Source organism: Netta rufina (assembly GCF_964035555.1).
Source record: "Netta rufina genome assembly, chromosome: 2".
In the NCBI taxonomy this organism is placed as follows: domain Eukaryota; kingdom Metazoa; phylum Chordata; class Aves; order Anseriformes; family Anatidae; genus Netta; species Netta rufina.
The window spans coordinates 105,986,732-106,002,213 of NC_140124.1; the positions used below are offsets into that span (position 1 = coordinate 105,986,732).

Genomic DNA, 15,482 nt, shown 5'->3' on the forward strand with positions numbered 1-15,482 from the left:
AGATGCAAAGACATCTTAGGTGGGGAAATCTGCTTCCTAAATCAGAATACATCATTTCTACTTGCAGAGCAGCAGAGGGACAGGTAGGCGAGTTAGCTGTGCCTCCCTGCTCTGCTTGGCTGCAGTAACCTAGGAAGCAGGGTAAATTTAGCCTGGCCAGAGCTACTTTGAGAATGCACACCCGCAAAAGAGCTTCTTGAATGGTTTAATCCCAAAGACCATCACGCAGTATCTATCAGGCTGTGAGTCTGATCACAACATCAAACAATACATCAGGTACCGGCATTTTTGTGTGGAATATATATTGCATACCCTGTAACGTGGCACTACGTCCATTAAGCACAGCATTCACAAATAACATTGAGAAAGAAGAATAGATAAAACATCATCCACTCTCCTAGATTACTCCTAAGTAATCTAAACTATCATAACAACACCTTCTGATAATCTTTCGCATTATATACAAAATGCTCCAAAACTCCTGCTCTGGGCTCCTTCATCCTCATAACTCAAATTTACAAAGAAATAAAATAGGGGTTGTCCTTATAAAACTGAATCAGGCTTTGTGCCAGTTGACTTGCAAACATTGTTTGAAAGATTAAAATAAGACATAATTGCACTGGCTCTCTAAATCTGACCAGGGCTCAGAGGATAAATGCCTTACCTCATTAAGTTTAAATGTTCTACCTCAATCTCGTTTAAAACAGAGCAGAGACTGTGAGCTGCCAATCTGCTGTATGGGTAAGAGAACAGAAATACTGCTACAGACTGGGATACTGGCTCCAGCAAGGAGCCACATTTATTATTTGGCTCTCCTTTATTGTCTCCTGCACCTCAGCTCGCTTGCTTCCAAGGATCTTCACTTCACCCAGTACGACTACTTGTCAGCTCCCATCGGTGATCCCTTTTCTCAACAGACAGCGTTTCTGTGCCTGAAGTGCAAATGTTATTTATACATTACAGACCACATTCCTGCCGCCTAACTCATGCTGGTGGCTCCCACTGTCACCACTGAAGAGCACCAGCCAAAACGGCGGCTCGCCTATCTGAACTAACCTCTGAGGGATGAGTCACGCACACTTCATTTGACTCTAAAATAGGTGGAAGTCCCAGTTTGGGTAAAGGAGAGTCAGAGATTGCTGGCCTTGAATCAAAGTTAGCTTTGCTCCATTAGGAAGAGGCCATGAGGAACTAGGTTAAAATGGGACAGAAGCCCTGTGAGAAGCCCTGGAGAAAACCCCCAACACCTACCTCTCTATTGCTTCTAAAGTACCAACACACTTGGGATGTATAACAAAGGCAAGGAGAGCTTCAAGACAACTGTACAAGCAATATCTGCAGGCATTTCATGCAAGAATTAGTCTAAGACACTTGAGTGCCAAATTTCTCATCTAACCCATCAACACCATTCTGCATGATTTTCCAGATTATTGCTTACCTCTTTTAACTTGTCCAGCTCATTTTGCAGTGTCTGTTTTGATACTTCCACCTCAATGATTTGCTGTCGAAGGACTTCATTCTCATCTTCTGCTTTAACACGTTTCTCTTCCACACTCTCCAGCTCATGGTGCAGTCTGACAGAAACATCTTTGGCTACCTGGTCAGAGAAGCACAAACACATGAAGCAGATCCATGAGGAGCAACACCTACAGCATGTTTGCTACAGCAGAAAACATCCAAGAGACAGCCAAGAGATTTTCAATTCAATTATGAGACTGCTGATGAAAGGTTTCAAGCCTTCCAAATACCAAAATGAATATTCATTTCTAAAAAATAAATCCAAGATGAAAATATATTTGATTACACATCTCCAGCTCTCCCTCCACATTATGCCAAGGCAGTGTCATGGACAGCAGGAGGAAACAAGCAGATACGAAGCAGATACTAAGCACATCAAAGTCCCAGCATAACACACGGATAAAACAAAAGATATTGTGCTGCAAAGTTGACAGGTCATTGATCAAAGCCACATCCATGCAAAGGTCTCATTCGCCCAAATTTGCTTCTCTAGCAGCAATCACAACTTGGCAAGAGTGATAAGAAAGAAATATATGCTAGCTTAGGTTTTCTGAGTCCAGCCTAACAGGAAAGAATATTTACTCCAAAAACATTCAGAATGGTGATTCATCACAAGAAATGATGAATTACTGAATTACAGCAATTCAGCAAAAACAAAGCAGACAAAGAAACTCAATATCTCTTTTACTTGGATTTACATAAAAGGTTTTTACTGAATAATGCATTATTTATATTATGATAAGGTTATCATTTGTTTAATACAATAAAAGAGAAAATTATGTCTGGCATTTTGAAAGGTTTGATCGCTTGATACATCATGTGGATTTCCACTGCTGGGAACCAATAATTCCAGTTTCAGAAGGTTTTATGTTTTGTATTTTCGAGAACCAGGTGCTTAATAATTCCAGCAGTAAGATATTTTCAAAACAGTTGCATGATAGCAATAGTCAGAAAGAGAACAAGGAAAGTTAGATAAGCATCATGCTTATGCAAACCTTAGCCTCAACAGAAACATTTCTGAAAAAACATAAAGACTGTTTCAGTATGAACAGATTTTATAGGAATTTGAGTTATGGGAATAGTATTTTTATTCTCTATCTCCCCTCCTAAACTGCTGTAACAGTCTGCTTCTGTATGAGACTCAAAAAGAATAGCTTGTTAGGCCAGAAGAAATGTGCCTTTGACAAGTTTTTTTCAGTTATTTGACTTAAGCAAGAAATGAAAGGAAGGAAACAGTATGAACTGGGAAAAGCATATCAAGTTTTGTTTATACAGTTTTGGACATCTAAAGTTTTGAGTAAAGCCAGTAAAACAAAGCCCTTTAAATCTTTCAAGTGCACAAATCTAACTCGACAGCATTTCTTTCATTTGAGGCTAAGCACATGTTTTTTCACTTGCTAACACATCTTTTTATGATGATAAGCTGAACATTTGTTTTCCACCACAGAAGAAGGAAATTGGTCCTGACATTTTGAGAACTACTGCCTGTTTCATATGTCACCTTTGCTTCCATTATAGGGAGCCAAGTCCCGCTCTGCTCTCTTTCGCTGTGAATATGAATCTCTCACCTACCTTTAAATCTTGTTCCAAGCTCCTAATGAGCTCTCCGTCCACATGGCCTGTTTGTGCAACTTTCAAGCTTTTCTGTTCTGCTTTCCTGAGACGATATTGCAGAATGCGGCAATTCTTATTTGCCCGGTCCAGCTCTCGCCGGAGCTCCTGCAGCTGGTAAACATCTTCCTCTAAATAACTGTCGCGCATTTCTTCCATTTCAGCTCGAAGTTCATCCAGCTCATCCTGTGAAAAATGAAAACAGTGCTCCATCATACCTTTAAACCTCACCCGTGGGAGCAAATAGGAAACATGCTCACTAGGATACCAAGCTAATAGAGCGATACAGATTGCAACAAGCATCTCCAGAAGCCATAGGAACTAAAGTTTTATCCCAACATTGAATAATTATGATGGACCAATGAATGCTTGTTACATTTCTTACAATTGCTTTAATAATTAAAAACAGACCAGATGCTTATCTGTTTCCTGGAACTGGTAACACCTTCATTTTTCCATCTCTAATAAAAATAAAAAATGCGTAATACTTTTCCACTGTCTGAACTGATTCCTTGCTTTATTCAGATTACAGTAAACCCACCTAACAAAGTACCTCAACATCTCTGTGTAACAAGCATTTTTAACAAGCAATTCCTAAAAAATGAAATTGTCTCTTTAAAACTGTAAAGGTTCTTTGACATATGAACTTTCTGCCAAATATTGAACTGCTCCATATGAAAATGCTGTCCCACCTGAGCCCAGCGCCATGGACATTTTGAATGACAGACGGGTTGGGTGTGGGAGAAAATGGTTTTTGATTGTGTGTGTACATTTGAATAACAGGGATCACAAGGACAAAATAAACCCTGTGCCCGTGGGAATATAGCCTGGGCATTCCTTTCTGGGCACCCTGGGCTATCCCAGTGCCTCCTCATTCCATGAGCAGCACATGCTCTCTCAAGTCAGATTTAAAGATTTATGGCTGAACAGGATCAGCTCTATCATTCTCATTTGTTTAATCTGTGCACGACTGAAGCTCCAGGGTTAAAACTCTTATAAAGGTCTTCCAGGCTCAGGGGTACAAGCCACTGAACTACTGCATGGGAGGAAATCTCTACTAAGCTGGGAAAACAAATCAAGGAAAAGAACAAGAGAAGAATATTTGAAATTAAGCAGCAAATTTTATTTTTTTTTCTTTAAAATTGCATTTGATGTTATAAAGACCACATTTCTGTGGAAAATATAAATAAGATTCAAGGAAAACTTGCACTGGGGTTAGCTGCACTGCCACCTCACTTCAGATTTGTAACTGACACTTGAAATACCTGAAATACGCTAGCTGGAGGGTATTTCACAGGTGGAGAAGACACAGCTATGGAGCTGACATTGATGACAAAGCCCACTCCGAGGTGGACCGTCCTTGCCCAGTCCCACTAGCACAGTGGGGTGCCAACATCCCCCCTCTAGTGAGATACACCATTCGCCCCCTCCCATGGCCACACTGGGTGGACAGCCCTGCTCCTCCCCATATCCGTCTTGCTCCCCTCAAGCTTTACAAATCAACTAAAAGAAGACTTGTCCAATTTCTTTAGCCTCATTGGCACGGTTATGTTAGAATAGGAGTGTTACACCCACAACAATCCCACCAATATACAAAAACTTGAGTATTTACACAATGATATTTTAACTCAAGGTAGCTGAGCCAGCATCAATCAAATTTTGGGTAAGCCCAAAGCTTGTTATTTCTAAAACAAACACTCTGAGCTCCATGCAATTCTCCATAAAAGCTCAGAAAGGACAGACTGGGAGAAAGGTTTTCTCCCAACCCCTCAATAACCCTATACATTCTCATTATATTCGGATTTCTGCAGCGTTAAAGCTAAGGTACATCATGCCCTGTAATCTCCCTGGGACAGCTGCAGGAGAAGGGCATTTGGGTGGATGAGAAGCTCCTGGGTGACTCCCTAATGAGCAAGGTTTTAGAAATTGGTTAGAGAATAGCAGTGACTTTTGAACCTGAGAAAAGGAGGACACTGTTGTGTTACCAGTATATTAGCTAGTTGTTTTGGCTAAGGAGATGATTCCAAAACTGCAATCTGTAGCTGTCAGAGCTAATATAGCCCTATGGCATGAACAGGAACTGAGTTATTGCTTAAGGCTGTCTGCAGACTCAGGAACTGAATCACGTACAACTAGATTTAAGCTCAATCATCTTTTAATGGCATCTTCAGAACTCGAATGTTACATTGACAATTTGGTTGCAAATTGAGAATTTTGCAACACAGTTCCACGATGAAGAAAAATATCTGTTAGAACCAAATTAATGGGATCTAGTTTACTTCAAGTTTACTATGTTTATACTTCAAGGAACAAACAATGGCTTTAGTATATTAAGTGGTCTGCAAAGAGTAATTATAATTTTATTGCTGATCTCTTAAACTTACTCCTTGTCTGTATCAGTTTCTGGAATTAGTAAATCTGGCCAGTTTCTAAAGATAAACAGCCCACTCCAATTGACTTCAAAGTATTTACTACAGTCAAATTTGGAAAGGGAATCTGCCATCCTTTCAAACAACCCAGTCCCCTGAAAAAAGCATCCCACTGAAACTGAAGAGCCTCAAATCCCCTCAGTGGGCATGGAATCTCTCACAGCATTCAGGGTAACTCTGCCTCCAATCCAGACTTGAATCCAGTATCTTTCCTCCTACCAAAGAAGTTCCCCCAAAGTTGCAAGCACTGGCAGGAGCTGTATTTCAGTAGAGAGGCGTGTCCTTTACCCCCAGTAAAACTTCCATTTTCTCCATCTCCCTTACCAGCACAACTCTGACTTGGCAAATCTGTGATTTTCTTCTTACGATTGCCTCTGGATTTGGTTATATAAATACACAGTTTGCTTTTCTTTGGTTATATAAACACAGTTTCCTTTTCTTTAGTGCAATTTGGCAGATAAACTGAAATTGAGGATACAATCAAGAAAGCTGTATTTTAAAACCATTCATGGTTCTCCCCTCATTTTTATTTATTTATTTTTTTTTTACTGAATTGAGCTTATTTCGTACACATTTTTTTCCCGCTCCCCAAACTTTTATTTAGAAATCAGAATGTGCCCTGAGCCCTTATATTTTGGAATACAGCAGCCTTTGGAGGAGTTTTAAAACACGGCAACATCCATGCAAACACAACGAGGGAACAAACAAGTCTGACCGTATAAGGAGCAGAAAACTGGCTGTGCAGGCTGCACACGCCGATAGCCTGCCTTCTGCTGCACTGCTGTGTTGCCCTAAGCTCATACCTGCTGGGTCTCCCCAGCCAACGCAGAAAAAATAAAAAAGGGTCAGACTGGGTCTTTTTGAGAAGCAAGATGAAGGTATTTTCACATATTAAAAATACACGTATGGGAGCAGGTTCAGGTTTATCATCTCTTGAAATGCAGGAAAGCAGTAGGTCACTCAGATCTTTGTATGACAGCACACAACTGTGGTTACTGGGGTAGTCTTTACTGGTTACAGCAAAGACATACTCTTGCTCTTGATATAGCAGAAAGGGTGCAGACGCTCTCAGCTGACAACAGCTAATTCTCCTCAGTGGGTCCTTGTGACTGCCATAGGTACCACAAACCTGTGTCAGCATCCACTAAGTCACAGCTGTTACACTTGCACATACAAAACCAGGGCAGCTTACAGTCCTGTTCTGAAGTGATGTGTACACAGAAAAGAGTGGAAGCTCAGTTAAAGTCTGCTTTATTTTTTTCACACCCTTGGCCATGTGAAAACTGCCCCAAGTGCCAGGGAAGGGAAAGAAGATATTTTCCAGTCACCTCACTGTCCTTGCAGCTGTCTTGGTGGGATCTCCTAGGCACAAATGCAAGGCTGGCCAGGATGTTAGGCCAGAGACTCCAGCTGAAAAGAGTTTTATTCAAAACCACCAAGAGGAAGCAAACACTGAAAGTGATGATCTGCAGGCCTCAAAACAGCCATGGAGAAACGACACAGGGAAGTGGAAATTACAATTGAAACTGTGATGGTCCTACTTACTAAACTGGTGACCCCACCACTCTGGAGGAAAACATGTCAGTCATTCGTTCAATCAAAGACACATGCAGGCAAAGCAGAACCTCAGAAAACCCAAACTCAGGAGTCTGGAAAAAACAAAGTGCTTTCACTGCAAGGCAGTTGGAAAGACTATATAATCCCAATCCCTGACTTCATTAAAACGTATTGTTATTATTACTATTATTATTGTGAGTGAGAACTGCAGCTCTTTCTCTCAAGAGGTGTTGAGTTTCATACCGTGGACTTTAATTTCATAGAACTGAAAAGAGAGACCAGAATAGGCACTTAAGAGTAATTAAAATAAACAAACAAGTAAGAAAGCAGGCATCCCTCTTTGTGCATGTAAAAAACTGAGAGCTTGCACCCTGCCTTAAACAGGGAGGACCTGCTCCAAGATCCCAAACTGGCAATTGAAATTGCAAGGTTAAATGCAGGCAGAAGCAGCTTCACTTCGCTGTACGCTCCTGCAGGGGATGAGAGCCTCCTCTTGATCCCCTTTAATTTACTGGTAATTATGTTATTGACTTCAGTAAGAACAGCAGCAGGCAGAGAGTCCTGCAAGAAAGAACATTGTTTAGGAAAAAGCTTGACTGCTTTTCTTTCCAGATGTCACGCTGGTCATAAGAAAGGAAAAGTGGAAAGTGTGGGAAATGAAACCACTTTCTAACTGGCAGCTCCTTCTAAATTTGCAGTAGAAATCCAAGTTGCTCCTGAGTCTGGCTGCTTATGCTTTAAGGAACCCAGTTCAGATGACTTCCTAAAGGCCAGCTGTTTGGGGTCTAATGGGGACCACCCATCTGGGCATCTGCCTGGATGCAGGGACACGCATAAAGAGCTGCTCCGTTTGAGGGATTCCCCTAGACTCCAGTGGGAAAGCAAGACAATTAGGATTCACTGTTGCCACGTCCACGCACTAAGCCAAGGTGAACTGGTTAAAAGGGGAAAGAATGTGTGCAGTTTACATTGCTGCATAGCCCAAATACATACTGATGGTGTAATTCCACATCTGCACCGTGCAAATTGAAGACCTGTCTGTCAGAAGAGAAGCCATTACCCCATTAATACCTTTATTGATGTCATACTTTTTAAATATTGATTTAATTTATAACAAAGTATAATTAAGAGTAAATTATAGGAATATGTCCTGTTTGGGATTCTTAAAAAAGAGAGAGAGAGAGGAGTCAGGTCTTGCAGCTATTACACTGAGTAACCTGTGCTCATACATATGAGTCATTCCCAGTGAAGGGAACAGAAGTACTTGCACAACTGACTGGCGGTGTCTACCTGGCCAGTCTGGCCGAGATCCGTAATGAGGTTTGAAAGCAAATTTTCCAGTCATCCCCACCACCTCCTGTTTTCATCCACACAGCCTGCGGAGCACACACGAACTGTATTCCTTTGGGAATAAAACACCCAGAGAACTACGCTCCAAGGGTGCTCCAAATGTGCTCCTTTACTCTTGCATCCTCTGGACAGCTTTAAAACACCAGCATGATGGAGACGTTTTATTCAGGAAACCTAGTGGATGTAGAAACCTCAGTAAGGATGAGGAAACTTCAGTAGAGGCTGTATAGATACTGAATTCTTTCCTATGCATTTACAATTATGTATACCAACAAACTGAAAGTTTTGAGGTTCTGTTGAAGTAGAACACGTCAGTGTCTAGATGGTAATATCTGCAAACTAGGAACGTATCAGTGCCCAGAAGTTAAATACTAGCTTGGTAACATCTGCAAACAAGGAGTAGAAAAACAAACATACAAAACCAATAAGTACAGCATTTAAGCAAATGCAAGCAAAGCATGAAATTCAATTGTCTATGTAAAAAGTCTAAGTGTTGTTTAATTTAGCCAGAAGTCACATTTATAGCTTATGCCAGTAGCTTTTCTAAATAAAAGGTTATTTAAAATAAGTTAAATCAAATGTGGGGAGAGCGAGGAAGAAAGGATGGGTGGAAATTACAGTGGGTAACCGCTATGGTACTGGCAAATCCAGGAGTTCTAGAAAGGCCTTGAAAAATCTGAGATTCATGAACTGCAATTTTATGTAATCTCTGTTTTTGTATTTTAAATATCTCAAACCGTCTTTATGTAGGAGACGGTGTTACTGCTAAGGAATAAACACATCCCCCTTATCACTTTACCCACTTTGGCAGAGCTGCAGTAGGGATAAATACGCTCTAAAAGGCTTTGGTTGTGAAGAAAGCAACAACCATTATTGTTGCCTCTTGCAAAATACGCGAAGGAACTGAAAGCCCCTGGGCCCCTGATTGTATTGTTTAGCTCTCAAACCAAACTACTTTAACATAGCCTTGCACTGACCCGGTGCTGCCTGAAGCTTGCATGACTTTCCAAGGCAGAACACCGGAGGTGTGAAACAAGATGAGAACCGAAAACTCACATGGTTGTGAGCAGCTGCTGACTTCAGGGCTGCTTGGAGTGTGCAGGATGTGAGAGAGAGAGAGGAGCGTCTGGCAGCTTTTCTGTTTCACTCAAGCACCGGGCCTGTGACTGTGCCAGCACGCTTCCTCTGATGGGGCATCTGAAGCCCTGAGAGCAGTCATCTGATGGGTGCACCACCACCACCAAACCTCCTGAGCACTGGAGATGGAGGTTATGTCCTGGTACATCGCCTATTCTACCCTCCAGGCAGCAAAGGGCTTTGGTGGGGATGCAGCTGGAGCCACCAAGGCCCCGTCCCTTTCCCCTATTCCCCCCCAAGGTGATGTTTCCCTCCAGAAGCTGGCCGTGGGCCGAGGCCCATCACACAGGCTGCAAGCCCAGGGCAGGATTATTGCTGCTCTTTGCTTCAGGAACACCAGGTACCAGGTGAGATGGCAGCGGAACCTCTGTTTTTGCTTTGTTTTGCTGACCCCTGTCACCCTCACTAAAGGAAATATTTGGTCCCGTCACTTTGCATTGTTCTTTGCTTGGCAAAGATCCTTTGAGGTACACAAGTGAAGTTCACCTCAAGCATACAGACTCAAGGACCTACAGTTTCAAGGGAGCTGGGAAATACAAGATAACCTCATGTGACACACACTGCAGTTTTAAACAAAAATGAGCTTTGTGTAGATATATCAGGGTGCAGTAAGGTGCCAGGAGTGACCACTTATTCCCCTTATATACACCCTGTGTCACAGATAAAAATGAAAGTACAAAGAGTAAGACAAAGCAAGATAAACAAGGTGATTATCTAAGATATCCTGGATAGCTTAGAATACATTTTTGTGCTAGTCTGCACAGTAATAGCATCTAGGGCATGTGAACTTGTACCAAGACACTCACAAACACTCAGTGAAGCAAAGCAAGCACCAGTTTCATTTAAGAACAGCAAGAAGTGTTACACTTCATGGACAAGGCTTTTTTTTTTCTTCTTTTTTTTTTTTTTTTTTTTCCAAATAGTGTCCGTGAAGGATGTAAAGAGAAAAACATGTGTCAGACTTGTATTTCACAAGTCAAGTATCACTGCTGTTTCTGGTAACAAGCTTACTTAATTAAAACAGCCTGAAACAAACTTATGCCAAGATAAAGCGAAAACATCTTTAATTGCTAAAATTTAGTCCCTCTCCCTTAGGAACCCTGATCCTTTAGAGGGATCTGCACCACAAGGAGAATCTTTCAAAGCTTCCCAGGACTTGCACAGTCCACAATGGTTCTCCACAGGCAGTATTTTGCTCCTACAAATGAGACCGGACAGCAGTAACTAAACCTATACCTTCCACTAGCATTTACCAATGAACTTCTGACTACAGAGGCAGCCACCACGACATAATTCCACTCTTTCGCCTCAACAAATAAGTGACACCTTTTTAATTGCTGTTGTAGTATTACAGCCTTTCAGCATGTTACATGGGAAGGTTATGCAAGAAACTCCTGAAACTGAAATCAACGATGAAATTTCACAGAGGTAGTAAAAGGGAAACTGCACCATGTGAACACTTATCCCGAGCTGCTTCATGTATATGCTTCACTTTACAGACAGTCCGCTACTTCTGGAGCCAAAGCCCCATCTAGCATGAAATCACAGTGCCAGGAAATACATAGGGTGGCAACTTTATATCAGGTTGAGATCAGGCTCACAGTATATGGAGTCTCAGACAACTGGAGCACCAACAGCTTGCTCTGCAAGGCTTCCATGGAGAGTTCTGGGAGACCTTCTAGTATTGGGGTAGAAACAAAGACAAGTGATTGTGTTCACTTTGTTTCTTCTAGAAGCCCTTTTATCTCCAGTAACCATTACAGTTAAATAAGTCTTTGTATGCAATGTGCGCATATATATACACACAGAGAGAGTACATTCTATATCCTGTTATAGAGATGTGAAAGAGATGTGAAAGTCCTTTCTGTGTGAAAGAGAAATTTCCCTGGAATAGGCTCTAAAATCATGTGCACTTACTGTTGCATTCCAGATGTAGGGAGGGAAGAGGAGTGAACTCTACAAAACTCAGCATACGGACACACTCAGGAAATTATGTTTTCTTCTGGGATTTATCTAATCATTTGTCTATTCGCAGCTGACGGCCTCCCCATTATTTCTTAACCCCCTCCAGTTAAACAAGAAACAAAGCTCGCTCCTTCACCAAACAAGAGAACTGCCTTGTAAGAAACGCAAGAAACAAACCCACACGTCAACAGCTCGCGCAACGCTGTGGTTTTAATTTGCAGAAGACTAGAGAAGTGCTTTAATAAGTTTCCCTAGGAAAGGAAAAGAAAATTTGGGAATTCTCCCGATGGCTTCTGAGCTGTCAGACTGATTCCAACCCATCTGGGACAGAAGCAGTGCTTCCAAGACTTTATGCACTGGGGTGGCCAGGGAGAAGAAAAGTTCACTGTGCCAGCTCAGGGATTTCCAGACACCAGCAAATGCCCACTGGAAGTCAACTAGATCCCTAAGCAAGCAGCCTGCATTACTCTGCAGGTCTCTGAAATGCTTGTGGCCTGAAAAGGTTACAGCCCAAATCAAAGGAGGGTTGGGACCTGACCGCTGCAGGTGATGAAGACACCAAGGTGAAAGACTTGAAGCCACACAGAGATAGACATTTCAGCCAATGTGGAATGAAGTTCTTTACCTAGGACTTGCCACTGCCAAACCCTAATGAGAATTGGTCCCAGGCAATTCAGACAAATGTAATTTTCAGCTTCCCACAGTTACAAATTGTCTTCAAAATGAAGCAGGAGGATTAACACATTCTTCATACCGGGTGAAAGTGTAAGCACAATTGTGGAAATCCTCTAATGTAAAGAGATGTCCAAAGAGGTGCTTTTCTGAGTACTCCTACGCTCCTGGCCTCCAGGACCTCTGCTGGCAATGCCAGTTTGCCTACTCCTGAAAGCAATTCCTATTACCAACCCAGATTTTGTTACATCTCCTCTTGTTTCTGGGCTGTTAGGTAAAACAGAAGCTTTTAATAAAGGCTCTCCATGTTGCTCATCATTTTACAGACTTTTCTTACATTTCCCTAATACACCCTGGAGTTTTCCAACAAATGAGTGCTATAAAGGCTCTGCTATCTGCCAATCATTGTTATTGGTCTACTTCTGTGTTATCCTTTTCTAGATGACCAGTGGTGCCCACAGTATTTCAGGTACACCCACTGGTCCACATAACAGCTATGGCTCTATAAAACATTAGAATATTTTCTTCCTTATTCTCAGTTCAGTTCCCAATGAAATCAAACATATTTTGCCTGCACTCTCACACTGAGCAGCAATTTGCATTGCTCCTTCTCTCAGGATGCTCCTGAGCCAACACAAGGCATTTAAGACCTAGAAAAGCACACGTTCAGTCCTTCTCTCTGAGTGCTTCAGATTTTCAATATTGAGATTTGTTTCCCATCCTCTGCCTTCATTTCTCACTCATTCACCAGGGCTAAGCCTCCAATCACGTTCTGCCCAGTCTTTGCTGGACTTGACTTCAGATTAAGAAAAACTTCATGCCGTCTGAAGATTTTGCTGTATCATTGCTCACTCCTTTCTCCAGTTCATTAAGCAGCACCAGCCCCAGCAGAGAACCTTGCGGCACCCCTGCTGCTAACCTTTTGCTATGCTGAGCATCGTTTCTCATCCCTTAGACAAAACCCCTCGGCAAGCCCAGTTCACATCTTTGCCATCCTCCTCTCTCCCAAGGTTACACCCAGCTCCAGCCCTCACTCGAGCAAAACTCCCCTAGATTTCTGCGGTTGTTTTGACTTAAGTGGAGTTTGCAAAATCAGGGAACAAACATTGTTGTCACCAGCAGCAGCGTCAAGCTGCGCAGTACCCACGCTTACACGATTATCCGACTCTGCTTATTTATAGCTCTGTATGGATGTAGCCTCTCCGCTGTGCCAAAAGCTCATATTCTAGGGACAAGCCCAACCAAAGGTTTCTCCGGGTCAAGCCGGCTCGGAGCACGGCGCGCCTGAATTTAGCTCTCCTGCCTCTCGGGGGATGCATGCACAGAGCTGTCCGAGGGCGCACCTTGGGTTGCGGGTGCTGTTGCATCTCAACTAGAAAGAAAAATTGAAGAAGCAAGGACGCAGCGCTGCCGGCCTTCCCGTGCCGAACGGGAAAACCGGTTCCTTCTTATTTAACGGGCGGAATTGAGGAAAAGCGAGCAGTTCCTGGAAAGCAAGCCTCACTCCCTGCCGCTTCGGGAAGAGTTTTGCCCAGCCACCACCGCAGCGAGCGAGCCCAGGCTGCCGGCACCGAGCTACCCCGCATCCCCCCGGCCCCGCCGCTCACCCACCTTGAGGTACTCGTTCTCGGAGCGCAGCTCCTCCACCTCCCGCTGCAGCTCCTCGGGGGCCGCCCTGGCCGGCTCCCCGCGGCTCGGGGCTCTCCCGGCTGCGGGTTGCGGCCCCGGGGGGGGCTCCCCGCGGAGCCCGGCCGCCGGAGGGGCTCCGCGGGGCTCCCGGTCGCTGGAGCCGGTGCCGGACTCGGCGTCGCTGCTGGCGGCCGGCGCCGGGCGCTGCTCGTCGGAGAGCGGCTCGGAGGGGCAGTCGGACAGGTCGGAGCTGCTGTCCGTGTGCCCCACGCGGGCCAGCACCGCCGCCGCCGCCGCCGCATGGCCGCTGCCCGGCGGGGCTCCCCGCTTCGCCTTCCTGCCCTTGCCCCCCGCCGCCACCCCCTCGCCGCCGCCGGGCTGCCGCCCCCCGGGCCGCCCGCCGGGGCCCGGCTCGGCTCCGCGGGGCGCCCGCTTGGCGCAGGGGGCGGCCTTGGAGCCCGGCCGGGCGGCGGGGGCGGCGGGGCCGGGGGCTGCCTTGGCCCCCGGGGCGGCGGGGCGGCGGGGGAGCCGGCCCTGTGCCGCCAGCAGCCCCGCGGCCGGAGGGTGGTGGGCGCCCGGCTGCGGCGAGGCCGGCGGCGGGGAGGGTCGGCCGGGGAGCCCGGGGGACTTGGGGGGAGCCGGGGGAGGCTTGGAGGCGGCGCTGGAGGCGGCGGAGCGGGCGTGCAGGTCCTTGAGGAAGGGTCTGGCGGGCGAGGGGGCGCGGTGCGGCCGCTTCTTGTCGGCGTGAGGGTGGTGGTGGCCGGGCGGCGGCCGCAGCGAGTCGCCGGGGCCGGGGCCGGGGCCGTTCAGCGCCTCCATGGCGAGGGCCGGGGGCGCCGGGGGGGCGGCCGGCGGCGGAGCTCGGCGGCAGTGGCAGCCTCCTGCAGCCTCCCCGCCGGCTTTCTCATCACTTCTGCTTCGCCCAGACACAGCCCTCGCACTTTTCTCGCCCGAGCCCCGTCTCCCTGCCCCCTCACCCCCTCCTCCTCCTCCTTCTCCTCCTCCTCGCCGCTCTCTCCCGAGCACTGATTTGCTTCGGCGAAACGAGCCCAAATCCCTCAGCGGCGGCAGCCGCCGCCTTCTCCTCCTCCTCTTCCTCCTCCTTCTTTTCTTCCTCCTCCTCCTCCTCCTCTTCCTCCTCCTCTCCTTCCCCTCCCGCTCCCCTCTCCGCCTGGCTCAGCTCAACTTATGATGCCGCCCCAAAAGCCTCCCTCTCCCCTCCACCCCGCCCGCAGCCCCCTTAGCCCGGCCGCCCCCTCTCAGCCCACCGGCCCCGCTCGGTCCCGGTGCCGGCCCCGGCTCCGGCTCCTGAAATAGCCCCGCTGCTGCCGGGGCCGCTCGGGCGCGGCGCTCCCCGCCTGTGCGCAGGATCCGCCCCCTCTGTCACGGCGCCAGGCTCCCTGCCAGCTCCTTCTCCCCTCCAGCTCCCCGCAGCCTTCAGCACAGGGGCGCCGCCGGCAGCCGCTTGCTGCCAGAAACCCTCATTTTCGGGCGGGGAGTTTGTATTTCCCAGCCATCGGCGTTGCACGTTGATTGATTTATTTTTTTTGTTACCATTTTATTTATTTATTATTTTTTTTTTCCAGCTAAGACTTGGCGAGAATCCTTTCTCCG

General features: G+C 46.0%; 1 protein-coding gene across 6 annotated transcripts in view; it reads right to left on the reverse strand.

Moving 5' to 3' along the window:
- The window catches only part of MTCL1 (microtubule crosslinking factor 1), a 104,044-nt gene extending 89,232 nt beyond the window's left edge, over positions 1 to 14,812 (reverse strand). For all 6 annotated transcript variants that reach the window (XM_084281741.1, XM_084281740.1, XM_084281742.1 and 3 more), the window contains exons 1-3: positions 13,851 to 14,812; positions 3,087 to 3,315; positions 1,439 to 1,593 (exon numbers count right to left, since the gene is read on the reverse strand). In XM_084281741.1, the coding sequence (XP_084137867.1) occupies positions 1,439 to 1,593; positions 3,087 to 3,315; positions 13,851 to 14,687 (1,221 nt within the window). In that variant the 5' untranslated portion in view covers positions 14,688 to 14,812. The remainder of the gene's footprint in view (positions 1 to 1,438; positions 1,594 to 3,086; positions 3,316 to 13,850) is intronic.
- Positions 14,813 to 15,482: the final 670 nt, after the last annotated feature.